The 27,843-nt window shown below is 39.9% G+C and overlaps 3 protein-coding genes across 6 annotated transcripts; 1 reads left to right on the top strand and 2 right to left on the bottom strand.

Annotated features, from left to right (window-relative positions):
- The first annotated feature begins 2,209 nt into the window (after positions 1-2,209).
- LOC142544758 (F-box/kelch-repeat protein OR23) lies at positions 2,210-5,262 on the top strand. Of its 2 annotated transcripts, none has more exons than XM_075651806.1 (2): positions 2,210-3,306; positions 4,410-4,717. In XM_075651806.1, the coding sequence occupies exons 1-2, from the start codon at positions 2,375-2,377 to the stop codon at positions 4,513-4,515; spliced, it is 1,038 nt and encodes a 345-aa protein (XP_075507921.1). In that variant the 5' UTR covers positions 2,210-2,374; the 3' UTR covers positions 4,516-4,717. The 2 variants fall into 2 exon arrangements, with proteins under 2 accessions (XP_075507921.1, XP_075507914.1); XM_075651799.1 differs by lacking the exon at positions 4,410-4,717 and adding an exon at positions 4,752-5,262 and having other exon boundaries at positions 2,212-3,306.
- A 16,506-nt stretch (positions 5,263-21,768) lies between these two features.
- LOC142510250 (uncharacterized) lies at positions 21,769-22,761 on the bottom strand. The gene has a single exon (XM_075619605.1). The coding sequence runs from the start codon at positions 22,759-22,761 to the stop codon at positions 21,769-21,771; it is 993 nt and encodes a 330-aa protein (XP_075475720.1).
- A 1,043-nt stretch (positions 22,762-23,804) lies between these two features.
- On the bottom strand, positions 23,805-26,327 carry LOC142544735 (transcription factor MTB3-like). Of its 3 annotated transcripts, none has more exons than XM_075651774.1 (2): positions 26,167-26,327; positions 23,805-25,612 (listed from the first exon to the last, which is right to left on the bottom strand). In XM_075651774.1, the coding sequence occupies exon 2, from the start codon at positions 25,507-25,509 to the stop codon at positions 24,013-24,015; it is 1,497 nt and encodes a 498-aa protein (XP_075507889.1). In that variant the 5' UTR covers positions 25,510-25,612; positions 26,167-26,327; the 3' UTR covers positions 23,805-24,012. The 3 variants fall into 3 exon arrangements, with proteins under 3 accessions (XP_075507889.1, XP_075507897.1, XP_075507903.1); XM_075651782.1 differs by having other exon boundaries at positions 23,805-25,751; positions 26,167-26,296; XM_075651788.1 differs by having other exon boundaries at positions 23,805-25,744; positions 26,167-26,294.
- Between the last annotated feature and the right edge of the window lie 1,516 nt (positions 26,328-27,843).

The following is a 27,843-nucleotide window of genomic DNA, read 5'->3' as shown; positions in this document are numbered from 1 at the left end:
ACCCTAATACTGACAAGGGTAAATCTAAGGTTGATACTAATGAAGTTACAATTTCTCCATTCCTGGTGTATCAACAAAACTGGGAGAATTTAAAAACAAGAGTGGACATTAACCCAGCTACAATTAGGATTGATGTTTCAGGAAATATCATAAGGTATGGATTAAACCAAATTTATATCCAAAAGAAGTCAAAACATGGTATGAATTCGAGGCTCTTGCCTCAGTTTTTACCACCTCACCTAGCTTCCTAGAAATTTCAGAATTACCCAAATGGATCCAGGAAGCTGTTATAAAACTTGAGCAAATAATGATTATTTGTCCAGATGAGACATTCTGGAGTTATACTTTTTCAGTACAGCCCCAGAACCAGCAGGGAAAGGCTCACACAAAGCCTTTTATTTCATCAAGCTAAGGAGGCCAGATACAAATGTCCAGAAATTTATCAAGGACCATCCGTTAGAAAAAACACCCTTTGTTACTTCAATAACTGAAGACGACATTTCTACCAGAAGAGCATGGGGTTTATGGGTCTGTCTCACTGAGATGGACAAAGTCAAGTTTCCATTTAAGTTTTTATCATAATTCTTTAAATGGATCATTCCTGTTACATACTATGACAGAAAAAAAGACAAGTTTTGCAGAAGTTTTATTCGAAAAGAAAATAATCTTCTATGAAATAGCAAGCTCCCGGTGAGTAAAAAAACTCGACGAAAATTCCGTAATATGTCTCATGTTGGAAGTTAGTCAGAGAATATCTGCCCAGAATGCCCAAATCAAAAGGAGTCAGAATTTGGCAAAGGTTTCAGACCTTGGTCAGACAAGAAGCATCTTGCTGAAACAGGACCAAGTGGTGAAGGACCACAATCACGTTTTTCTCAAGGATACCAAAAGTTTAAGATTCCTCGACAAAAATAAGTGAACATATGACTAACATCACTTTTCTTGGGGATAACAAAAAGTCAAAAGATTCCCCGACAGGAGATAGTGGGCATATGATAAACCCACTAAATGACCAAGAAAACTTGGACCCAAACAACTATAAATAAAGAATAAATGGGAATAAGAAAATCACACAAGATTTAAACATAAATTTAGAACCAAAGAAAATGTATGCTACATATCTTAAAATTTCTAAAAGACGGATTAAAGCATTAAGAAAGCAACAGATGAATTTTAAAGATCTCTACAAACTGTTAAAAGAAGAAGGAAATGAGATCTCAGCTGATATGATACAAACACATATCTACTGGTTATGCCAGGAGATAAGATCTGAAGTACAAGATATTTCTAGATTAATGATCTAGAAAAAAGATAAATCAAGAAAAGATGGAGGGACCATTCAACCACCCACTCAACCAACTCAAGAGATAATACCAAAAAAATAGCTGGATGTCAATGAAGAAAAGCTATGGCAAGAATTTGAATCCAAAAATCAAATCCGAAGGGCTTCTATAAATAAGAAGGCGAAAGGAAGATGAAGGTATCACTCAACCTATTCATTTTCTTTCAAATAAGTTGTAATATCTTCTCTTGCGAATTTATGTGTGTTTTATCTTCGGCTATTATAAGTATCTAAACAAGTTTCTTCTCCTGTACATGAGGTTACTATGTACTAATAATCTGTATGTTTGAATAAAGAGAACCAAAACTCTTGCCCCTCTCATGTATTAGTTTCAAATTGAACTACTTTACTATACACCATGAGGTAAGAAACGAAACAGGGTTGTGCTAAGTGCTGTTGAAAGAATTTGACTCAGGAACCATCTGTTGCGACTGCGTGGTTAGGCCGTGAGGAGCAGTCTGTAAAACCCGTGGATATAACACGACGGCACTCTGGTCAAAAAAATATATTGTTCAATTTATTATACAGAAGCATGATGGGCCTTTATAAAAAAAATCGATTAATGGAGCATGATATATAGGCTGAAAACCTTGCGTAGCTGTATGTCTCGTGGCTATATGCCTTCAAGAACATGCTCGATAGATATAACAATGTCACGTACCATAAATCAAAGACAAGGGTACTATGAGGAATTTTAAAAGAATGAGGAGTAAAAACTATGTTTCAAGGGGAAGGGGAGTAAAATTTAAGTTCTGAAGGAAAGGGGATTCATAAATAAGTTGTTAAACATATTTAATTTTTTTCAAAAAAAAATTATTTGACCAATAAGTCTAATGGTCAATAAAGAAACCGCCATTAGTGTGTGCTGCTTCTTTTATGTGTCGTTAGCAACGGAGGCACTTGTACCTTACGGTTTGGCAGTTTGTATGTAGGTTCTCGCTTTCATCGGATCGAGGGAAGCAATATTTTATTTAATCTGGTGCTAACGAATTGATTTGGGTTCCGAATTCTTAGTGGCTTGTTCATCAATAAATGGCCCCCCTTTCGTCGTCGGAGGATATCGGAGTTCAAAACCTAGCCATAACCTTAATCCCCGGCCTCCCCAACGATTTGGGGGCGTTGATTTTAGCTTTTGTCCCTTATGCTCACCACGCACGCCTCAAATCCACCTGCAAATCATGGAGACGTTTCTTCTCATCGAAAACCCTCATTTCTCTTCGACAGAATTACGTTGTTGCACCGCAGCTACTTTGTATTTTCCCACAAGACCCTTCGATTTTCTCTCCTTACTTGTTTGATCCGAAGAACCTCTCGTGGTGCCCCCTTCCACCTATGCCCTGCAACCCCCATGTTTATGGGTTGTCCAATTTCATCTCCGTTTCAGTGGGCCCCCACTTTTATGTGCTCGGTGGATCCCTTTTCGATACCAGGTCGTTTCCCCTTGATCGCCCTTCCCCTTCCTCATCCGCGTTTCGCTTTGATTTTTCGACGTACTCTTGGGAATTACTGTCCCCCATGATCACCCCGCGTGGCAGCTTTGCTTGTGCTGCGGTCCCGGAGTTGGGGAAGATTGTGGTGGCGGGGGGTGGTTCTAGGCACACGATGTTTGGGGCAGCAGGAAGTAGGATGAGCTCGGTGGAGATGTATGATATCGGAAAGGATGAGTGGGTGGCTTTAGATGGGCTGCCGAGGTTTCGAGCTGGGTGTGTTGGGTTCGTTCTTGGCAAGGAGTTTTGGGTAATGGGAGGATACGGGGAATCGAGAACCGTTTCAGGGGTGTTCCCTGTAGATGAATATTATAGAGATGCGGTAGTGATGGAGTTGAAAAATGGCAGTAAATGGAAGGAGCTTGGAGATATGTGGGAAGAAGGGGAGAGAAGGAGACTGGGGAAAATTGTGGTGGTGGAGGGACGTGGCCAGGATGTTCTTGGGATTTTCATGCTCGACAGGAGTGAAATATTCAGGTAAATTTACACTTTTGTTTGCTGTGATATTGTATTATTCGTTTACTAAACTTCAAAGTTCTTCGTTATCAGTAGACTGGAGATGCTACTTTTATTTCCACTTTCCTGGATGTAGTATTGCAATGGAGCACTACCTTACCTGGTTAAGATCATAGTTTTTCAAGGCTTTTAGAACTCATTTGAGCATGCTTGTTTCAGTTTAAGTATACCTTTGTTACTCAGTCCTATGATTATTTTTTGCATTCATACACCCACACAACATTCTAGAACTTCTTTACCCCTTTATTGGCCATTCGATATCTGTTGTGCTATATGGATACTTAAAACGTTTTACGACTCTTTCTTTCCAGGTATGTATATGTCATTTTTAGTTTGTTGCTTAATCGTATAGCTAGCTGACACACATCCTTGACTGACTTCTTATCTCACATTAAATTTGTAGTTTTCCTTCTCAGATTTTGTTCCTTCTTTAATCTAGATTACTCTTTTTAGAGCTGGTACTAGAAGATGTTTGTTGTGCTGCTGGTCCTTAGTAATCTGTTGAAGTTGATCTTTTTTATGCTCATGAGGAGAGATTCGAGAAAAAGGTGGGTTTGGGATGATGAGTTAAGTTCATGGGTAGCCGAATTAAGGAATGTTGCTTGGTCAAAATGTTGTTAAGCTTCTGTGCGGCAAAATTTTGTACAAAATGAAATGGTCAATCACCTTCTTGAAAACACCTAAACATGTAGCTCATGTGCATCAAAATGGATGTGAAAAGAGGAGGGGAGAGAGCTTCCAGAAATGTCGAAATGGTTGGGAAGTGTTTCTTTTTAGATTTATAAACAAGTTTATGCTTGATACCATAAGAAGTCAGCAAAATGCTCTCGTTACTGGCATGTGAACATGCAGAAATACTATAAACTAGTTATTTTTTAGTAGATAAGGTGTGCTACTCTTGCACACCATGTATATGACATTACTCTTAGTGAGGTGATAATATTATCATTATCTCTGTTACAAGATCCAGTTTTCTCTTGCTGATTTTCTTGTGGTGTTCATTTATGATATCCTCTTGATTTCTAGTGTTTCCTATATCTTTGACTTTTACCTTGATTTTCTAGACTGTCCAACACAAAGGCACAATTAATGACTGCTTCAAAATTTCGATCGGGTAACAACACTACCAATTTTAACAAATTGTCTTCTATACATATGATATTATGCTGACAATTTCTATTCGACACAAATACTTTCTGCCAAAGAAACGTTGCATTCAGGATACCCTTTTGCCTATCAAGTCATGCACACTCGTGACATTTGAGTGTTTGGAACCATTATTGGGTTGTATGTCCATACAATATGTATGAGTGAACAGCAGGAAATCAATATAGTGAAAGTATTGAGTTCTACTGCTTTATGATTATACCAATTTAGTGATTCAGATACCATTTTGTTTGATACAGGTACAATATGATTTGTAATCGTTGGACAATGGAGACTGCCGTACCTAAAAGAGCCTCTGATGATTCCTCGGTTGGTTTTATTGCATTAGATGGGGAGCTGCACTTGCTCACCCTTTTGAACATAAATGATTCAACGACAGAAAGCAGGCGATCTCGTCAACATAAGAGGTCGGCCGCATTGCTTATACAAATATACCATCCTGTCACGAGGACATGGAGATCCCTCGTTGCGAAGCCACCCTTCCCCCCCTTAGATTTCAAAACTGCGGTGATGTGCACCATTAGACTGTAGATTCATATAACATGACGATTATGGAGCTATGTTGTTGTCTTTGTATGGCATTGCTATGTTCAAATGCTATTTGTATGTTAAAAAAATGTACAGCTCGGCTAGTTTTTTTCTGTACAGGAAAATGGTTCTGGGGGAGTATGTGAATAAAAATTATACAAATGGATGTAAATGGATGAACATTTATGTTATTTCTTCAATAAAGTACATTCTTGTTTAAAATGCATCATTCCTGACCAACAAGAAACTCGATTTCCACCGGTTGATGTTTCTGAACTAATGTTTAAATGTTGGAAGATGTAAACGATTCAGTATTTTTCGAGAGTTCGTATATTTTATTTGGTCGTACGATACTAGTGGCTTCAAAAATCCGTTTTGTTCCATATAGAAACGTTCAAAATCACGTCATGTTGTGAAAAGCGAAACGTGTATTAGTTAAATTCATGGTTGACAGCTCAATCTGAAATCAAATTTCATCAAGGTGAGAACAAGAATAACGAGGTTGAGTTCAGCACAAAGATGAATTTGAGACCAAAATCTTCAAAGTCCGCAAATCTAATCATGACCAAATTTCAGTCTAAATCCCCCAAACCGACTTTCCAAGCCTATCCATCTATCTATACATCTCTCTCGATGATAAATTCATGAATTATTTGGTCTAATTTTACGCGAATGATCAAAATTTTCGATATATGCGATTATAAAAAAAAAGTTCTCATTTTTAGATGAAATTATGTTGTTAGCCACGGCAAAAAGACCCTATAGTTGTGATGAAGGATTTTTATCTAATGAATTTTCTTTCAAATTTTGGCATACTGAAACTAATTTTGACTTTCAATTTGTTTTTGGCAAAACTTCCACCAAGATTTCAAAAGCTTATCGAAATCTCATACATGTGTATATTTTTTTTATTCATTATCGGATAGATTTTTGGATGGAAAATTATATTTTGTTCATGTAACTAGCACTTTTTTTCAATTATGTCAATTTATAGTTTTTGCGCCGTAACTTGTATTTTTCTCAGTTTTGGTCCTTTTTTTTTATTATTATTATTACCAAAATTGAAATTGGTAAGTGGAAATAGTTAACAGCCGGATATGCTCAATTGGAAAATGAATTTGAATATTTTGGTGGGAAGTAGTTTGTGTAATTTTTTTTTTTTAAAAAAACAAAATCATTTTTTGTGGCTTAGGTAGAATTTTAAAAAATAAAAATGCCACATAACTACTTTTCCACCAAAATCTCAAAATTTATTTTCTAGCTCAGCATACCTGACTGTCAATTTGGCAATTTCCGTTGGCTGATTTCAGTTTTGGGAAATATTGATGTGTTACTACACACTTCAATGACACCATCAATGTCATATTGATTCTCAGCAGTATCATGTCAGAAAGATGAATAATTGACAAAAAAAAAATATTAGAGTAAAACTAAAATTCGATAACATACGTAACCAAAATTCTAAAACATAAAACATACTACTCGAAACGATGAGATATAATTATTAAATAATCCAAATGGCCAATTCAAGATCATGTCAACAGATATAATTTTACCAACTCAACTTTCAAGTCTGCCTCAAATTTAATAAATTTATTATCAGGTTTAGAGTAAACCCCAAGAATAGAACGCGTTTTATTGCTTGAATGTGCGCGCTTGCTGTGTACTATGTGACCGCTCAATTTTGAATCCATGTTAAGACCATACTAACTATATATCATTATAATAAGTAGAAAGTTAAATTTGATGAAAATATCCCAAAACTCTACTCCATTCAAAATGACAAAAACAATATTACCCACAAATATAATCTTTAATCACAAAAACTTACATGAGACTATCTCACGAGTCAATTTCGTGAGACAAATATTCTATTTTAGTCAGCCTATGAAAAAATATTATTTTTTATGCTAATAGTATTAGTTTTTATTGTAATTATAAGTAGAGTTGACATGTTTCATAAATAAAGATCCGTGATATAGTATCTAATCATCCTAAATTGGTTGGAAAAGGTGTTATGCTGACGTCTATATAATTTTTCAAAAAGTTAGAAACCAATTTTTCATCAACTTAAAAAAAAAAACAATTGATTATATAGAATTAGTAGTCTCTCTCTCCGCTCTTGACCAATTCAATTTCTTATATTTTTCCTCTCAAAAAACATATCATTCCAGTCAACAGTCAAATCCCTGTGCACAAATTAATAAGGAAAAATTGAAGTCACACCTTTTCCATATACTATATATACACACACACAAATCCCATATTTCATCACTCACAAATTTTTAAAATATATTGTATAAAAAAAATCTCTCTGCACAAAAAGAAAACCCTTGTATATTACGAAGCATATATAATCTCCACTCAAACAAGATGATCAGGTCTGCGGGAATACTTATCTTTGCTATTATATCTGTATTTTTCCTCCTTAACATGAAATCATGCGAAGGAACTAGAATTCTGGACGAAGAAGAAGAACAATGGATGCTGAAGGGACAAAATCTTCTGTTACAATCGTTGCAGGGTCGAACGCCTTCGCCGAACCCATGCACATGGATCCCCAACACAGGCACTGGCACATGCAAATTCGCCGCCATCAACGAGCGGAACTTCGCTGGCGGCAGCCCACCTTCTCCTCCTCCTCCTCCTCCTCGAGCAGCTGAAGCATATCCAAATCAAAATATGATTCAGTTTGGTGTGGCCAGTAGTGATCGTAAATAAAGCTGCTAATTGGCAATTCAAGTGAAAAATATTCTGCTGTCTTAACATGTATACATCACGACTGACAAGAATTCTGGATTTTAATTTTATGTTTTTCTTTTAATCTTTTGTTTGGTTCAAGCATCAAGAACCAAGCATATATTTTTTTAATGCATTTTATTGTTCGTTCATTTGTTCTTTCTATATGTGGATTTGTAGAAATCTTGTAATGAAATGTTATAAAGTTCAGCAATTAACAACATGGAATCGTATGTATTAATGTATATAAATGACACATATAATACACTAAAAAAATGCTTAATTAGCAACATATTAACATAAAACGTCGCTATTTAGTACCGATTTAAGTTATTCTGTCGTTACAATTAGCAACGATTTGTGTATTATGTCACTAAGATAGCAACGAAATATATAAACCATCGTCGTTAATTACATATTGACGGAATTTGTTTCAATTTTGTCGCTAATTGCGACATAATATGGAAAAAAATTAGGTTGAAGCGTGGACTTATCAAGTTGAAGTCAAGAACCGTATATGTAAAATTAGACAAAAACACAAGTATATATGTAGTATATATACATGATACGAAAATTTAACTTATTGCTATATCTTTTGTATAGAACTACGAGCATGCTATATTTTATAATTATATATTAGATGTATATATGTAGTATAAAACTTTCATGTCATATAATAGTTTTATTATTAAGTAATATATTTTGGGAAACTAATTTTATAAACTTTTATGTTTTAACTAAATAATTGTTATTGAGCTCAATTTAATTAATTTAAGTAGACTCAATTACCCTTAAGCTTGCAAGTCCAAAACCAAAGTCCATTAACATGTTAATTTATTTATAAATAAGTGTCCTAGCTCTTTTAAACCACACAATTCAGCAACCTATCAGCCGAAATTCACCAAGCACACACTTAATATTTTTGAACATAAGGAGGAAGGAAAAGGCTTGTGTTCTTCGTCGTCTGGTCGTCCATCGTCGCACCCTCGCCAACGATCGTATATTCGAGCGTTATAAACGCAAAGGCACGTTCTCTAAACTTTTTAAAACATCAAACAAATCATAATATGTATGTTTTAATTAATTATGTATGAAAAATACGTTGGTCCGATTGGTTCTTCGTGTTGTCAAATATTTTCAAAGTTTCAATGATTTTTGGCATGTTTTGAAAACGTTTTTGAATCCAACGAACATGCTACCAATACATGATAAAATATGAATGGAATATAGTCAAAACATGACAATTTTTAAAGGAAACCAAGCTGGAACCGTGGGCAAGAAATTTAAGAAGGACCCGTGGGGTTTTTTGGGTTGCACATGAGTCATGTGGCTCGTTTCTTTGCATGGGGACTCACGGGTTGGCCAGGGCTTGGGTTGGGGCTTGGGCTGGATGTGGGTCAGGGTCAGGAAGGGTCCCGGCATGGCTAGGACTCCTTGGTCGCAGCTTTAGAGGGGTCCCGTGGAGCAAGGACTCCTTACGTGAGCTTGTAGGGAATCGGAGCAGCAAAGAAGGGTCGCGGCTGGCCTGGATATGAGCCAGGCTGGTCCATCAGGGTCCTAGGGTGATGGGCAGGGGTCGGACCAGGGGCTGGAGCGGCTTGGCTCACTGCTGGCTCGAGCAAAACGAGAGAACCGTGAGGAGAGGCGCGTGCAGCTTCTGGTTGCTTCAGGTGGTTCGCGCTAGTTCAAGGGCTTGGCTGGTCTAGGTTTAGTCTGGGCGTGGTCCAGGGATGTTTAGGGTCAGGTGGGCTTGGTGGGGGCTCGGCTGGGAGAGTCCTAAACAAGTTAGGAGTCCTAATGCTCATAGGAGTCTCACGCACACGCACACACATGCAGAACATGGTTTCGGTTCCAGGCGAGTTTGAGCAAGCTAGGGCTATGTTCTTTGGGCTAGGCTTGGTTAGTAGGGTACCTAGGTGGTTTGGCTCGGGTTTGGCTTGAGGTGACTCGACCAGGGCTCGAGCATTTTAGGAGATGGCTCGGTGTGTCCTTGCATGTGTCAAAAACGAGATTTTAAAGATTAAAATTGGATCCATGGGTCCACGGGTGTGGTTCATGGCTCACAAGGGTAGTTTAGGTAATAAAATGATATGTTTAAAATGTGGGATCAAATATGAAGTTTTGGATTTATCCGGGATTTAATCGCCTCGCGAAACTTTAATTAAAGAATTAATTGAAACGCCTAGATTTAAGCGAAATAAAATTATGAAAAATTATATTTAATCTCAAATAATTATTTAAGGTAAGCCCATGTTATTAAAAATGAGAAAAAGATAAAATCGAGAATTTTTACGTCTAGGGGCAAAACGGTAATTTTACACTGAGAAAATACGTAAAAGCTTGGCAGCGTCCCGAAGGATCATTATGCATGTTAAATGATATTTTATGGTATAAAATGATATTTTGATGATAAAATGATATTTTATGATTTTGAAAGAAAATGAAAATATTTTGAGGGATATGAATTGACTGTGACATATGATATATGATTTGTGGGGGATCCGTTTTCGTGAAGACGGTGAACTTACAATTTTGGGGGATGTCGTGAGGGAAAAAGGCTCCAGAGCTACTTAATCGAGGGGAGTCAGATTATCTTTATACTTATATTCCATTCCCTTAACCCTTACTCCCTCTGATTATCAGTTACACCTAGGAGCCTATTTACGGGAGAAAGCCCCAGAGGGAGCCAATTTATGGACAAGGCCCTAAAGGGAGCCCGTCTATGGGAGAAGGCTCCCGAGGGAGCCCCGACGATCGTATTTCCATGGTGGAGCCTAGTGCCCACCTCCATATGCCATGTGGAGCTGAAGACTGATAAGTCGACCAGATGATAAAAGTTAGTCACTTTCAAGGATCAAACTTCACCAAAAATGATATATGATTGAAAGTTTTACGATTTTAATAATTTTATTATATATGATTTATTGATGCTCAAAAGCTATTTTTAAATGATTTATTTATGCTTAAAGTTATTTTTAAATGATTTTAAGATTTATGATTTAATTATGCTTAAATGATTTTTAAATATTTTATTTATGTTTAAAAGTTATTTTAAATAAGAGTATGATTTTTAATGTATGTGATTGTATACGTATTATTTGCTATCCATGTTTAGAACGTGCTGAGTCTTTAGACTCACTGGGTTTGTATAATACATGATTTGATGATTTTATGAGAGGCGCTGACGAATTGAGTGGATCGAGTGCATTAGTACACACTCGAAGACCTTTATGTTTCTGCACCAGCTAGACAGATTAATGATTTAAAGATTATGTTATGATTTTATTATATATATTTTTATGCTTTATTTTATTGTTAGTTGATCTTTTTAAAGGTCGATTTAGGAGTTTTGGTTAGTCGATGATTTATGATTTATTTTAAGTATTTGAGATTTCATATGTTAATTTATTATTGATTGTTAGAAATGCTAAGTTATTTATTTTCGAGTTTATGATTTAAAAAAAATCGAGGTCGTTCCAGTATTACCTTTAAATAATAAATTATTTTATATAATTATATTATTATATAATATTTTGAATAATTATAATTTGAATATTGTTTATATTTAGTCATATTCATAAATATTTATCATATTCAAAGTTAATTTAATTATATTTTCAAATACATTATTCATGAAGTTAATATATATTTAATTATAACATTGAAATATTATTAAAAATTCTAAATATAAAATAAATTATTCATTAATTTAAAAAATATTGTATTTAAAAAATTAAAATAAATAATTTAGCTACGGATTTTGAAAAAAACCATCACAATTAGTGACGTTTCTTAATTCTATCACTAAATATTAGTAATGGTGACCGTAGCAATTAGCGACAGTTGTTAATGTTCTCGCTGAATTTGCGCCAGTCTTTCACAAAAACGTCACTATTTAATTTCGTCATTAAATTTAACTATGGTTTTTGGTGACGGTATGCTTTCGGAAGTAGCAACAATATTTTTCAAAACACCGTAGCTTTTTTTTCTTAGATCAACTTTCTGGAAAGCTTTCATTTCTAAGCTTTCCATATATCAGGCACCTATTTTCTATCAACCATCAACAACTATTTAACTCCCTTTGCTACGTCTATATATATACATATATGTATGAGTGTGAGAAATTTTTTTTATTGTTGATGTGATCTCGTTAAAATGGGTGAGCCGGGTACGGGGCTCCAACGGACCAAATCAGTAATTCATAATGTTTGGGAATTTGAGTGAAGATAATGGCTTGGATCAACACTTGTAAACAAGAAAGTAACTCGTGAATGGGCGCCGGAGGGATGTCCGGCGTGGCCACTCCGATGCTTAAGTCAGCAGGCTTTTTGATGAACACAAGCAATATTTGAGAGGAAATATGTAAGTGCTTTTAGTTCAAAAATTTCAGAATCATTAAATGACTTTAATACCTACTATTTATAGTGGAAGAATGAGTAGTTACCTTGATTACCACACCACCTACTAAGTCGGTTTATCATACTAGCTTCTGATGACTTCTCGGACACTCCAAACCCAAGTGGTTCTGACGGATTAGACTGCCTATATCGATCACACTCGAGTGTGGTGCAATTCTCGAGGTGGCCTGGGTAGTTGGTTACCTGGGTACCTGTATGAGAAACCGGGTGGAGAAGAAGTGTCCGGGCAGCTGGCTTCTGATCCGGGATATTCAACCGATAACCCGGGTCATCATTAACCCGGAAATGGGTCACCTTTAACCCGGACCTTTACAGGGGTATCACCACACATCCTAAAAATAGTCGGGCTAGAGCTTGACTCGCTGTCCCGATCAGTCATGCATGTTTACTCCAAAACATATCTCAGAGTGAATAAGAGCCTTGGGTCTCTAAATATCCTGCAGAAGTGATGAGGTGTCAGGCTTCCATATCTCTCAGGTTTTGAACATTCATCGTTTAGTACTCTCGGGAAATCCAATGAATGTCATTATGCTGCATGCGTTAACAGTGACACCGTCGAAAATTGTTCGTATTCCGACAGACGGCGCCAATGATGTGATCTCGTTAAAATGGGTGAGCCGGGTCGGGGCTCCAACGGACCAAATCAATAATTTATAATGTTTGGGAATTTGAGTGAAGATAATGGCTTGGATCAACACCTGTAAACAAGAAAGTAATTCGTGAATGGGCGCCGGAGGGATGTCCGGCGTGGCCACTCCGATGCTTAAGTCAGCAGGCTTTTTGATGAACACAAGCAATATTTGAGAGGAAATATGTAAGTGCTTTTAGTTCAAAAATTTCAGAATCATTAAATGACTTTAATACCTACTATTTATAGTGGAAGAATGGGTAGTTACCTTGATTACCACACCACCTACTAAGTCGGTTTATCATACTAGCTTCTGATGACTTCTCGGACACTCCAAACCCAAGTGGTTCTGACGGATTAGACTGCCTGTATCGATCACACTCGAGTGTGGTGCAATTCTCGAGGTGGCCTGGGTAGTTGGTTACCTGGGTACCTGTATGAGAAACCGGGTGGAGAAGAAGTGCCCGGGCAGCTGGCTAATGATCCGGGCTATTCAACCGATAACCCGGGTCATCATTAACCCGGAAATGGGTCACCATTAACCCGGACCTTTACAGGGGTATCACCACACATCCTAAAAATAGTCGGGCTAGAGCTTGACTCGCTGTCCCGATCAGTCATGCATGTTTACTCCAAAACATATCTCAGAGTGAATAAGAGCCTTAGGTCTCTAAATATCCTGCAGAAGTGATGAGGTGTCAGGCTTCCATATCTCTCAGGTTTTGAACATTCATCGTTTAGTACTCTCGAGAAATCCAATGAATGTCATTATGCTGCATGCGTTAACAGTGACATCGTCGAAAATTGTTCGTATTCCGAGGTAATAATGAGCCTATTTCCTCGATACCCGTACACGTCTTTTCATCTGCCTGCTCAATTTCCTAGATTCCCTCTGATCGTCCGATTGGATTCGGATCGACGATGGAGACTGATTCCTTCCTATATATATATACAGTAACCTGCTTACCTATTCTCCAACATTCCATCAATTCAGTCCTCAAGAAGTGCAATGGCGGGTTCCAGTGGTTCGAAAGCTCCCGACATGGCAGCAGAGTTTATGCAAGCAGCTTTTGAGAAACGGAAATCTGAATTGGAAGATGAACTCTTCCAAAAGATCCTCCATTACTGGGAGGAGCTGCAAGGACTTCAGCTTCTTCACGAGTGGGAGGAGGCTATCACTCCTGAACTGGTGGCCAAGCTTGCAAAGTATCGGGAACGCTTGCAGATTTCTGATACGGAGGACCTCTTTGAGGACGAATTTATCCTCCAACTATTGCTTCATAAAGAGAGGAGGACGCTGCAGAAGATTGCCGACTCCGCTAGCTTTATGAAGGCGTTCACTGGTAGCTCTGTAAAGAGTTTTGTGATTAAGTGGATAGCCTCTGTAGAAGAGGAATTTTTTAATGTAACGGGTAAAGAATTCCCGGAATAATAATAATAATAATAATAATAATAATAATAATAATAAATGCTTATCTAGTTACTCTTATTGTCCGTATTTCATTGACAACGCATGATATATGTACCATAAAATGAATCAGAATAAATATCCAGAACTGATAAGTGATCAACTGAAAAAACCGGGCCCTAAAATTCCCAGGGCTCAAAATGAAGTACCGGGGCCTTACTTTTCCCGGGATTAAGATAAGATGCCGGGGCCTCAGACCTCCCGGGCTTAAGATGAGATCTTGGGTAACCCACGGGGTGCCATGATAACGCGTGCCCTTTCTATCAACGATTAGGAACGTTTTGTATTTCGAGGAGCCGATAAGTCTGACATTTTTAATTATTGCGTGTGTCCCGTCGTAAGCCTGGTACAATTTTCTAGGCAAATCGTGGTCGTCCACGCGTGCTTTTTAAATAAACGGCTGAGATCTTCCCCTACCGCCTATATATACTAACTAACAGGTTTTTCAAAAATTACTCTCAAATTCGAAATTGCAGCGAAGCTCTTGCGAATTCTCTTCTCGAGACTCTATTTGTGCGAAATCATTCCCGGCAACCTTCCACCGCATATATCGTCGTAAGTTTTCTTCTTTTAAAATGTCTCACTCCACTTCTTCCACCTCAGGAGCGAATGCGCGAGGCTCTCCTAGCGCTGAGTCTTCTGCACTTCGTTCCGATTCTCGTCCCTCTCCCCCACGTCGCTCCATCACCCAACCTTCTAAAAAACCAGTGGCACTTCCAACCAAACCTCTCTTTTCTAAACCTTTATCTTCTGGCCACTCCCGGGCCCGAGCTCTTGCGAAGAACAAGGGTAAGGGTAAAGCCAAGGTCTCGAGTCCTCGGGCGGTCGAGATCCCGGGAACTCCCTGGTTCTCCTCTATGCGAAGCGCCTTACGCTTGGGGGCAGATGAGGAACTCCGAGCGCTGGGCAATATTCCTTCTTCCATTTCTATCTTGATACCTGGGCCCTCTGATAGGGCCGATAACCCTCCTCCTAGGTACACAACTTTCTTTCGGGACCAGGTTAGGAATGGTCTTCGGTTTCCCGTTCATCCCTTTTATATTGATGTTGCCAAATTTTTTGGTGTACCTGTCAATCAATTTCATCCCAATTCTTTCAGGATTATGACCTCGGCCTATGTCCTTTTTAAAATGAATAATCTTCTCATCACCCCCCTCATCCTTCACTTTTATTTTTCTTGCCATTTCGGGGATAATGCATTTTTCCTTAAATCTCGGTTAAACGCCCGATTCCTCGATGACATCCCTTCCTCTCAAAAGGGATGGAAATGAAGATTTTTTTTACATCCAACTCCCGGGTCCTTTACCCTGTCTAACCCGGTTTCTCCCTTCCCTTCCCCAACAACCTTCCCTTCCTCCATCCTATAAATTTGAGGAGCCTTTCCTCCTGAGTCAAACCCTCGTGGAGGGACACAAGTACTCCTCTTCCATTCTTATCTCAGAAGAGAACTTAGTGACCTACGGGTTGAGTGCCCGGGCTGAGGACCCCATAGACCGGGTAATTGATGAGGTGGCTGGCTCGGGCTCTCAACTCGGTACATACTTTATCTTCTGTGCTTCCTTATTCCTTTATCCTGTTTATTTAATGTATCATAACCCTGTCACTCCTCTATGCAGATAACTTTGAGATGCAAGCAGCTTTTGCTAAAAGGCGTGCAGCAGAGAAGGCAGCCCGAGAGAAGGAAATGGCGGCTCGTCGGGCAGCTGCGGAAGAAAAGAAACAATGGGATGCAGAAGCGGCAACCTTGAGAGCTGAGGTGTCCCGGGAAGAACCTCCCCAAGATGGCGCTTCCCGGGCGATGACTGAGAACTCGGAGGAATCTGAAGATCTCATTCCCCTCACTCAGAGAAAATGAAAAGCTACTGCAGAACCCGAGCTGGTTATTCTCGAAGACCCTTCCGAGGGTGACCAAGGCGCCTTCCGATCTGCTCCACCTCCTCCTCTCCCCCCCCCCCCTAGTCTAATGAAGAACCTCGCCAAGAGCTCCCTCCAACCGACCAGCTTTCTCTGGCTAACATCTTCTTCGAGGGAGCTTCCGCTGTTGGTGTTAAGCGTTTCAAGAAGGTGCTCAGCCCTGCTGAGATAGCTATCCTGAAAAGCACTCCTTCTAGTGTGAGGTTTTTGGAGGGGTCCAACCGTCTTCTGTCTGTAAGCTTTATTCTTTTATTTCTTTTCCCTCTCTCTCCCCCCCCCCCCCCCCCCCTTTTTCTTTTTTAAGATTCCTTCTTGTCCAGGCTGCCCAGATGCTAGTTTCGGCCTTTGAAGAGGTGGCAGCGGTGGCAACCAAGAAGGGTAAGCAAGCCCGGGCGGCTCAGGATATTCATGACCATCTCCAAGGAGAGATGGCCCGGGCTCAGAAGCTTCACGAGGAGACAACTGCCAGTCTCCAAGCTTCCTTGGAAGCAGCTAATCAAGAGCTGGCCGCGGCTCAACTTTCTCGTGATGAGAGCATAGCCCGGGAGGAGGCTTCTCAGAGGCAAACTGCGTTCCTGGCATCTCGGATTAGCTATCTCGAGGATGAAGCCAGTGCCCAGCAACATCGAGCCGAAGTTGCTGAAGATAAGCTCAGACTTCTTCAGCTGACCCATGAAGAATGGAGGACTATTTTCCTTCAATCGGCGGAATTCCAAGCAGCTGTTGAAGATAGGGCCTACAAATACTTTTCGATTGGCTTTGAGAAATGCCAGGAGCAATTTGAGGAGATAGGTCTGATTCCGACAGATAAGGAGGGCTTTCCTGATATTGATAAGGCCATTGCTTCCCTTCCCAAAGATGATGCTATCGAGAAAGAGGTTGAGAAGACTCCCGGGGAATCCGGAGAACCATCAGGGCAGCAGACTTTAGAATAGGCCTGTAATTTACTCTGTATTTTTTCCTTTGTATTTCTTGCCTTTGAACTTTGTAAGGAAATGTTGATTTCTTTCCGTCGCTGTGCTTTTTTCAATATGATTTTTGACAATTTTTCCAGCAACCCGGGTAATGCAATAACTTATGAGTATTTCTTAGTAGGAGAAAACGGTAATTTCAATCGAATACCCGGGGTCTCGGTCCATACGTTAAATAAGTAGCTTAACTAATACTCCAGATGTAGAGATTTAAACCTGAACTCAAAAGGAGCATTTCTTGGATTCCACAAACCAGGGTGTAGTGCCCTGAGCTTTTAAGAACCAAGGTATGGAGCCTTGGGCCGGGGATCATGTCCCGGGACTTGGGAATGGTCGAGGTGTGGTGCCCCGAGCCAGGGTGTAGTGCCCTGGGCTTTTTAAGAACCAAGGTACGGAGCCTTGGGCCGGGGATCATGTCCCAGGACTTGGGAATGGTCGAGGTGTGGTGCCCCAAGCCAGGGTGTAGTGCCCTGGGCTTTTTAAGAACCAAGGTACGGAGCCTTGGGCCGGGGATCATGTCCCGGGACTTGGGATGGTCGAGGTGTGGTGCCCCGAGCTAGGGTGTAGTGCCCTGGGCTTTTTAAGAACCAAGGTACGGAGCCTTGGGCCGGGGATCATGTCCCGGGACTTGGGAATGGTCGAGGTGTGGTGCCCCGAGCCAGGGTGTAGTGCCCTGGGCTTTTTAAGAACCGGGTCATAGCAGCTCACAAGATATAATAACAAACGCAATACTCTGAGAAAATATATATTTTTATTGATTTCTTCCATCAAACAATTACATCTATTATGCATAGTACTTCTTTAAGTTAAACACATTCCAAGGCCTTTTGAGGGGACGTCCCTGCGCATCTTTTAAATAAAAGGATCCCGAGTTGACTCTCCGAGTGATTTTGTAAGGTCCTTCCCATCGGGCTTCCAGCTTCCCAGCTTCCCCAGCAGGGTTGACTTTTTTCATGACTAAATCCCCAACTTGGAAGTCTCGAATGCGGACCTTCTTGTTATATGATTTCATCACCCGATTTCTGTATGCCTCCATTCGAATAAATGCCCTGTTCCTTTTTTCTTCTATTAAGTCCAATTCCATGGCCCTGCTCTGATCATTGTCCTCCGGGTAAGATTCTACCCGGGAAGAAGTTTGCCCGATCTCTACTGGAAGAACTGCTTCAGAACCATATACCAAACTGAAGGGAGTTTCTTGAGTAGGTGTCCGGGGAGTAGTTCTGTAAGCCCATATGACACTAGGTAACTCCTCCACCCAATTCTTTCCTTTACCCTGAAGTCTTGCCTTTAATGCTTGCACAATGACTCTATTGACAACTTCTGATTGGCTTGGGGATATGCAACAGAGGTAAAAGATTGAGTGATTTTCATTTCCTGGCACCATGATGTAATTCCTTTGCCTTGAAATTGTCTTCCATTGTCCGAGATTATTCTCCTGGGCACTCCGAACCGGCACACAATGTTCTTCCACAAAAATTTCAATACTTCCTGCTCGATGATCTTTGCTAAAGGCTCAGCTTCAACCCACTTGGAAAAGTAGTCAACAGCTACTAGTAAGAATTTTTTCTGAGCCCGGGCAACTGAAAAAGGACCCACGATGTCCATGCCCCATTGATCAAAAGGGCAGGATGCCCAAATAGGCTTCATGAGAGTGGCCGGGCTGTAGCTGAAATTCGAATGATGCTGACAGCCCTCACAAATCTGGACCAAACGAATGTTTTAAGGTGGGCCACCAGAATCCAGCAAGCATTGTTTTTCGAGTTAAAGACATTTCTCCGAGGTGCTCGGCACAACAACCCTCATGAATCTCTCGGAGAACATAATCCACCTCTTTTTCATTTAAACACTTCAAAAGCGGTCCTTGGAATGATCTTCTGTACAAAATTTTATTTAAGAGAACAAACCTGGGAGCTTGTCTTTTGATCTTATGAGCTCGGGCTTTATCCTCAGGGAGCTCATGGTTCATAATGTACGCGATCAGCGGTGTCATCCATGAATCTTCAGGCATGGGTGATGCTTCTTCCTCCGTAGAGAGAACCAGCCGAGTAATATGCAGCACCTCCCGGGTATTAACTTCTGATAAGGTAGCAGCCATTTTAGCCAAAGCGTCTGCCTCACTGTTTTCTTCCCGAGGTACTTGTTCAATACTCCAATCCATGAAGCTTTCTGCTTGGGCTCGAATGAGCCGTAAATATTTAAGCATCCTGTCATCCTTAGCCTCATAAATGCCCTTTATTTGTTGAGTGATGAGCTGTGAATCAGAATATAGAATAATACGAGAAGCTCCAACTTCCCGGGCAGCTCGAATACCTGCAAGAACAGCCTCATACTCAGCTTCATTGTTGGTTATCCGGGAATCAATTCTTAATGCTAATTTGACCTTTTCTCCCAGGGGAGACACTAACACCACCCCTACTCCGCACCCCACCAGGCTAGATGCCCCATCCACTGATACTTTCCATACCTCCTCCTCGCTGGGCTGGATCATTTCAGATAAGAAATCTGACAAAGCCTGCACTTTAATGGCCACTCGGGGCTTGTACTCGATGTCATATTCACCCAACTCTACAGTCCATTTTATCATTCGCCCGGATACTTCAGAGTGAGTCATGATCCTACCCAGAGGACTATTGGTAAGAACAATAACCTGATGTGACAGAAAGTAAGGTCTTAGCTTCCGGGCGGTCATGACCAGGGCCAAAGCAATTTTCTCCATTTCGCTATACCGGAGCTCGGGCCCCCTCAGAGCATGGCTGACATAATAGACAGGTTTTTGATCAGTTCCTTCCTCTTTTATTAGAACAGAGCTGACAGCATACTCTGTAGCGGACAGGTAGACATATAATTTTTCTCCAGGTTCTGGTTTCACCAACACCGGGAGCCCGGCAAGATGAATTTTCAAGTCCTGGAAGGCCTGTTCACATTTCTCATCCCATCCGAATTGCTGGGCCTTCCTTAAGACTTGAAAAAAAGGATAACTCCGGTGTGCTGATCGGGAAATAAATCTGGAAAGGGAAGCAATTCTCCCAGTTAGCTTTTGTACCTCCTTGACAGATCGGGGAGATGGCATGCTTAGCACAGATTTGACTTTCTCTTGATTCACCTCGATCCCTCGTTCTGTCACAATGAATCCCAAGAATTTGCCACTCTTCACGCCAAAAATACACTTGGCAGGATTAAGCTTGATTCCATAATGCATGAGAGTCGCAAAAGTTTCTTCTAGATCACTAATAAAGCTGGCACCCTCTCGGGATTTGGATAGAATATCATCCACATAGACTTCCACATTCCGTCCCAGCTGCTTCTCAAAGACTTTATCCATCAGACGCTGGTAAGTAGCCCCTGCATTCTTCAACCCGAAAGGCATTACAATATAACAAAATGTACCTCCCGAGGTGATGAAGCTGGCTTTGTCTTGATCCTTTTTAGCCAGAGGGATTTGATGGTACCCCTGGTATGCGTCCATGAAACTTAGCAATTCATAGCCCGAGGTGGAATCCACCAGCTGATCAATCCTGGGCAGAGGATAATGATCTTTGGGGCACGCCTTGTTGAGATCGCGGAAGTCTACACACATGCGCCACCTCCCGGTGGATTTGGGTACCAAGACCACATTCGAAAGCCATGTGGGAAATTGAATTTCCCGAATGTGGCCAGCTTTTAGAAGCTCCTTAATTTGCGCATCAATTACTTTGTCCTTTTCAAGGCCAAAGTGCCTCTTTTTTTGTTTTACTGGGTGAGATCCCGGGAGGATGTTCAATTGATGTTCTGCTATCAAGGGAGAAATCCCTGTCAACTCCTGTTGGGACCAAGCAAACACACGAATTCCCCGTCCACCCTTGCCTTCTTCCCTTCCTTCCTTGTTCTACTCTGATTCGCCCGGACTGCCTCCACATAGCATTTCCGAGAGGATAGTTGATCTCCTCGGACTTCTCCCACCCGAGCTCTTACTGGAAATTTTATCTTTTGGTGGTATGTGGATGCTACGGCTCTCAATTCGTTCATAGCCGGTCTCCCCAAAATGATATTATATGATGACGGGGAATCCACTATGGTGAATGAAGTCATCACCGTCCTCTTAAGATCCTGAGAACCCAAGGTTAATGGCAACATGATCTCCCCTTCCGGGTAAACCATATGGCCAGCAAAACCAAAGAGGGCAGTCTCCACAGCCTCTAGATGGTAGCCCTGCAAATCCATCTGTACAAAGGCATCTTTAAAAATTACATTTACAGAGCTGCCTGAGTCCACAAAGACCCGTAGAATATCATAATTCGCCACTCGGGCTTGGATCACCAGGGCGTCGTTGTGGGGAAGATTCACCCCTCTCAAATCTTCCGGGCCAAAACTAATGATCGCCTCATTCCTTCTTGCTCCTTCTACCTCCAAACATTCCCTCCTGCTTCTCCCCTTCCTCGCCCGGTTAGAATCTCCATCAGTAGAGCCTCCTAATATCATTTTGATCATTCCTGTGGCAGGGGGCGAATTCTTTTTTCTCTCGGGCTCAGGCTCCCTTCTTCTACTGGGCTCAATCCTCGGGATATTCCTCACACTTCCTCCTCGGGCGCTGGATCCTGGTGGCCGAGATGTTCAAGGTGGCACTCTCGGCCTCTGGCTATTGTTACTGGGTACCGGGATGAAGGGTGAGGCATAATTTCCCTTTAGTGCCTTGCAGTTTTCAGTGTTATGGTGGCATACTTTGTGAAAAGAGCAAAATCCACTCTTTTCTGGCCGGGATAACTGATGATCCGGGGCCAAATCTCTGCTGCACTCCTGCACTTCCCTCTCCCGAGCAATTTTCAAAGGCACGTGGTGAGAAAAGTGCCCTGTATTGCCTCTTTTCTGTCCCCTCTCCTCGGGCTTAGACATCCGGTCTCCTTTTTCCTTTCTCACAGCGTCCCTCTTTTGTTTCTGGGCCTCCTCCATATTGATATATTTTTCTGCTCGCGACAATAGATCCTCGAAATCTCCCGGCACCTTCTTAGTCAGTGACTTGAAGAACTCACCCTCTCTCAAACCCTGGGTGAATGCAGTAGTCTTTGTTTCGGTGGCACAAGTAGGGACGTCTAGGGCCACTCTGTTGAATCTTCTGATATAGGCCCTTAAACTCTCTTCTGGGTTCTGCTTAACTTCAAAAAGACTAAAAGCAGTCTTTTTGTACTTTTTACTGCTGCTAAAATGGTGTAAAAACACCTTCTGGAAGTCTCCAAAGGAACTGATACTTTGGGAAGTCAAGCCTTCGAACCACCTCTGAGCTGAATCCACCAGTGTTGTTAGGAACACCTTGCACTTGATTCTATCAGTGTAACAGTGCAACATGGCCATATTTTCAAACCTGGCCAGGTGTTCCTCCGGGTCTGCATTGTCATCATAATCTTTCACCTTCGCAGATTTGAAATTTCCTGGAAGAGGCTCCCGGACGATGATATCAGAAAACGGGCATCCTCTCGGGACTGCCCGGGCAACGCTCCGTCTTTCCAACTGTCCTTCCAAGACCTTCATCTTCTGCCTTAATTCCATCAATTCCTCTGCCACGGTAGGAGATTTGGACCCAGCGCTGGATCCCTCGTCTTCTCCTACCATCTCGTTATCCCTCCTTCCCTGCCCCTGCTCCTACTCCTGCTCAAATCCCTGATCACGTCCCTGCTTATCACCGGGTGGTGTGACAGGGTGAGAGACCTCCTTCCTGGCCATAGCTAGCACAACGGCATCGGCCATCATTTTCTTTAACTCTTCCGGGGTCAGGGTAATGAGGTTTGTTCCAATGTTATTAACATCAGCTTGTCTTGAAGTTTGCCCCCCATCACCCTGGGGCGTGAGAATTACCCTGGTTGGTTCTTCTCGTACGAGCCATATCAACGTCTCGAACTCAGTGTTTTCCCACAGACGGCGCCAATGATGTGATCTCGTTAAAATGGGTGAGCCGGGTACGGGGCTCCAACGGACCAAATCAATAATTTGTAATGTTTGGGAATTTGAGTGAAGATAATGGCTTGGATCAACACCTGTAAACAAGAAAGTAACTCGTGAATGGGCGCCGGAGGGATGTCCGGCATGGCCACTCCGATGCTTAAGTCAGCAGGCTTTTTGATGAACACAAGCAATATTTGAGAAGAAATATGTAAGTGCTTTTAGTTCAAAGATTTCAGAATCATTAAATGACTTTAATACCTACTATTTATAGTGGAAGAATGGGGTAGTTACCTTGATTACCACACCACCTACTAAGTCGGTTTATCATACTAGCTTCTGATGACTTCTCGGACACTCCAAACCCAAGTAGTTCTGACGGATTAGACTGCCTGTATCGATCACACTCGAGTGTGGTGCAATTCTTGAGGTGACCTGAGTAGTTGGTTACCTGGGTACCTGTATGAGAAACCGGGTGGAGAAGAAGTGCCCGGGCAGCTGGCTTCTGATCCGGGCTATTCAACCGATAACCCGGGTCATCATTAACCCGGAAATGGGTCACCATTAACCCGGACCTTTACAGGAGTATCAATTGTATATTTGCATATTTGTGGTTTTAGTCGTATGTGTTTCCAAATTTCAGTTTTAATAAGTTATCATTCCTCCTCTTACAATTGTTGTAAAGAAGATTAATCTTCAAGACAACAGTACAAAAATGACCACAGAACTGCCAGAACATGCGAATTCTGAATCATGTTTTACAGGTACGTTGAGCCAAATATAAGAGTAAAAATTAGCTAGACAGAATCTACATATAGTTGTTTTCTACAACAATGGGCCATTCACCCCACAACACAGATATAAAAATGAAATAAAAATGACAATCAAGGTACATCTTACATCGGCAAGTTTACTACAGCTGTTTCATCTCAATAGAGCATCACCTAACATCTTCTTCAAGTGTTCAGCAGTGCCACTCTGAGTTTGAATCGAGAATGTGTGTACAACTTCACCACTATCGGATATGGAAATGGTGGATTCTTGGGCCATCACCTGATGCTCTCTCAATGTTTTTACAACTTCAGATACAGGGTGGGCGTCCAGCGGGAAGCTTACCCGTAAAACTGCATCTTCATGCCTTTCATGAAAATCTATATCTGGTATAGTCTGCTGGTTTTGGTTATGATTCACAATACCTTTCTCTGCTTCCAGGATCCTTATCTTAGTCTGAAGATCTGTTATATAGGCAATTGCATCACCAAGAAGCGAAGCTTTGTCCATTTTCGAGATATTTGGAACTACAGCCCGTAATGCATAAAAACGTTGGTTAAGTTTTTCACGTCTCTGTCTTTCTGCTTCCACGTGATTCAACGGCTCTTCCCTCCCATTTGCTGGTTTCCGACCCCTCTTTCTTGGTTTTCGTTCATCAGACAGAATCAATGAATCCTCATTCATTTGCTCGTTATTAGACCCAAGGACTTGTGAGTTCGATCCACCTACTATTATCTCATTCATGTTCGTAAACATTTTAGTTTCACCATTATCACTTCGATGCCCATTTGAGGAGTTCCCATAAAGTTTAGCATCTCCCATTGTTTGTAAATCACAAGATTCTGAAGAAAATCCAGAATCATCTTCCACTTTCGGCGAAAAGCTAATACCGATTGGACCTGATTTTGAACCCCCAAAACTGAGTTCTTGCCCAAAAATTTTAGGAACGGGTTTTGGATGAACGGGAATTGTCTTAACAACTATAGTCTTGGCTAACCGTATAATACTGGGGTCCTCCGGTATCGATTTTCTCGAACCAATCTCCACAACTCCTGATTTCAATGGAACAAACGCTACCGTCTCAAAATGAGTCAACTTTGCTAGATATGATCTTGATTCGTACCGTTCCAAACAGCTTTTTGCATCAGAAGCCCAAATCGATCTGCCTGAATTGAACGACTGGGAAGGAATCGACGGCTTATCAAAAGGGAAGGCAAAGTACATGGACGCGAGATAAAACATTTCGACAGCTGAAACTTGGTCTAAGTTCACTGCTACATTCTCATCTTCTGATCCCCCAAAAGAAGAAAGAATCTTTCGAAGCACGTGTCTTCTCCTATCTCCCTCGTGTGGTATATTTTCCTCAGAATCCTCACCTTCCTTTGGTTCTCTACAATGCCCATCCCCCCAAATTAAGGCTGATTTACCCGATTTTGATTTTGAAACATGCCAATAAATGGCGTATGTCCAATCAGATCCATCCACAATCTTGCAGAGTGCCTGTTGCACTCCCAGATCCCCACCAGACGCAGAGAACTCCGACAAAACATTATTCGAAGCGGACCAAGTAAAATATTCAGCAGCTTCACTGCCTAATACACTTTCCACAACAGCCTTTTCCTCTTCGTTTAACCAAAACTTGTTCCCCATCACAAATGACACAGAACTCAACTTTCAGATGTTAAACGGGAGTAATTCTCAAGATAATCCAACACGGGCCCTCCAAAATACCCGACTTGCTTTACATACAAGTCTGAAAACAAAGACGCGAACTCGATCAAACACAACTACAATTACGAGAAATCAAAAGCGTTTCAACAGCTCCGTGACACATTGCAAAAAAGTCGCATAAACCCTAGCAGCAAAATTTGGAATCTTGAACACCCTATACTCTAGGTCAGTAACAAGTTTTTGATCAACATGAAATCAAAAGTCACAGGAGACACCCTAAAAAACACAACCTTACTGGGAAAAAAGAAAAAGGTTATACGAGAAAGCAGCACTTACCCCCAAACAAAAAAAGGCGAATCGATCTAATTAGAAGAAACCCACCCAAGAAATCAATTTTACTAGGCTTTTTCTCGAAAATCAAGTCAAAAGCACTGGCACTTCAATTTCATCTACCAGACACAGAAAACAGAACCAAGAAAACCCAAGTAATGGAAGGGGATGAATCTTGGTATATATCCAGTTTAAAAGTCCAAGAAAGAAAGAGAGTGACAAGAAGTCAGAAATATACGTGAAAAGACGAAATCAGGAGAAATGCATCGAACACAAGAAAAAAAAAAGCAATTTTCGTCAAATTACCTGAGATTCAGTGGCATGGTTTTCACAGACGCCGCTCGTGTTTAATGTGACTTCACCTGGTTCTTCGGATCTGAACACTCCGTGTGCCCATCGACGATTGTCCTTTTTCTTTTTCTGTTCCCTTACAAATATACGATGTTTATCCATTATATCACATGAGATAATTATTATATTAGGCTTAATTAAATCTCACTATATTTAATCTCATGAAATGTAAAACAAATATATGATTAAAAAAATGTAAAGTAAAAAAAACACAAGGTGTAAATGTAATAAAAAATAGATCTGATTGAAATGTTTGTAATTTTAAACGTTATTGAACTTATTTCTTAATTTTCGCAAAACTCATGGGATGAACATGAAACATTTCAATGTAATTAAAACTTTTTTTAAAAATATGACAAACTTTAGAGATATTAAATTTAATCATTCTAGAAATATAACAAAAGATTGATTCGGGACATTTTTTAAAAAATGGAGCTAGTGTCATTATAGTAATTTTTTTTAAAAAAAACTATGTATTTTGAATTTAACGAATGCATGGAATTATTTATTTATCGGTCAAAATCAAAGGGGACATTTAAGTAATATGGAGGTGATTTTTTGGCTATTAGATTTGATTCCCATAGTATTACTTAGTACCTAGTTTCGGACATATGAAAATTGGTCTACGAGCTAATCCTACAAATGTTCAACCGGATTAGATGGACTATTTAAATAATTAGTAATTAGAGTGATTAAAAAATGATATATATGGATTAATAGTATGGTGGGATAAATAACATGGTGTTTGGTATGATTTTAAAATGATGAATTAATTTTGTAATTTTTATTGCAATGACCAAAATGCCCCAAGTGTTAATTAAATATATATTCTTAAAATAATTGGATAGATAATTAAATAATTATAATTATAATTTATATTTATTAAAATTAATTTAAATATATTTATTAGAAATAAATTTGTAAATATGCATTTATTTTAATAATTAAAATAACAATAATATTTTGAATGTTAATGTTAAATAAAGTTTAGTAATAATTACAATATTATTATTTTTTAAAATAATTATAAATATTCTTAAAATAAAAATAATTTGATAGATAATTAAATATTTATAATTATAATTTACATTTATTAAAATTAATTTAAATATATTTATTAGAAATATATTTGAAAATATTACTGTAATCATTAAACAAAATAAATTAGAATTTAATAAATATTTATTTTCATACAAGAATTAATTAACAAGATTAAAAATTTATAAAAAATTAATTTAAGATAGATTTGCATTAAAATTTATTTTCTTTAAAATGATTGAAAATAATAAAAATATATGAAATTAATTTATAAAAAAATATAATAAAAATTTAAATATTATATTAATTTATCATTATCACTATTCAAGAATTATACTTTATCACACCTTTGAGAAGGGATATTTAATCACACAAATAATATAAATAGTGAGGGCTTTCAATCATAATCAAGAGCCTCCATGCTAAATTAAAAATGAACCAAACATGAGATAAGGGATGATTATTTAATAATCATTCCCTTATTATGGCTACCAAACATAACCGGACATTATCAAAGCCCAACCGTTCTATGCAAGAATTAGTGTATTTGGTCTTCGAGTTAGACTTCACAAAATTCGAATTAATTCTACCTTT

This window comes from Primulina tabacum, chromosome 1 (genome assembly GCF_025594145.1).
Source record: "Primulina tabacum isolate GXHZ01 chromosome 1, ASM2559414v2, whole genome shotgun sequence".
Lineage (NCBI taxonomy): Eukaryota > Viridiplantae > Streptophyta > Magnoliopsida > Lamiales > Gesneriaceae > Primulina > Primulina tabacum.
This window is presented reverse-complemented; position numbering and strand designations above follow the sequence as displayed.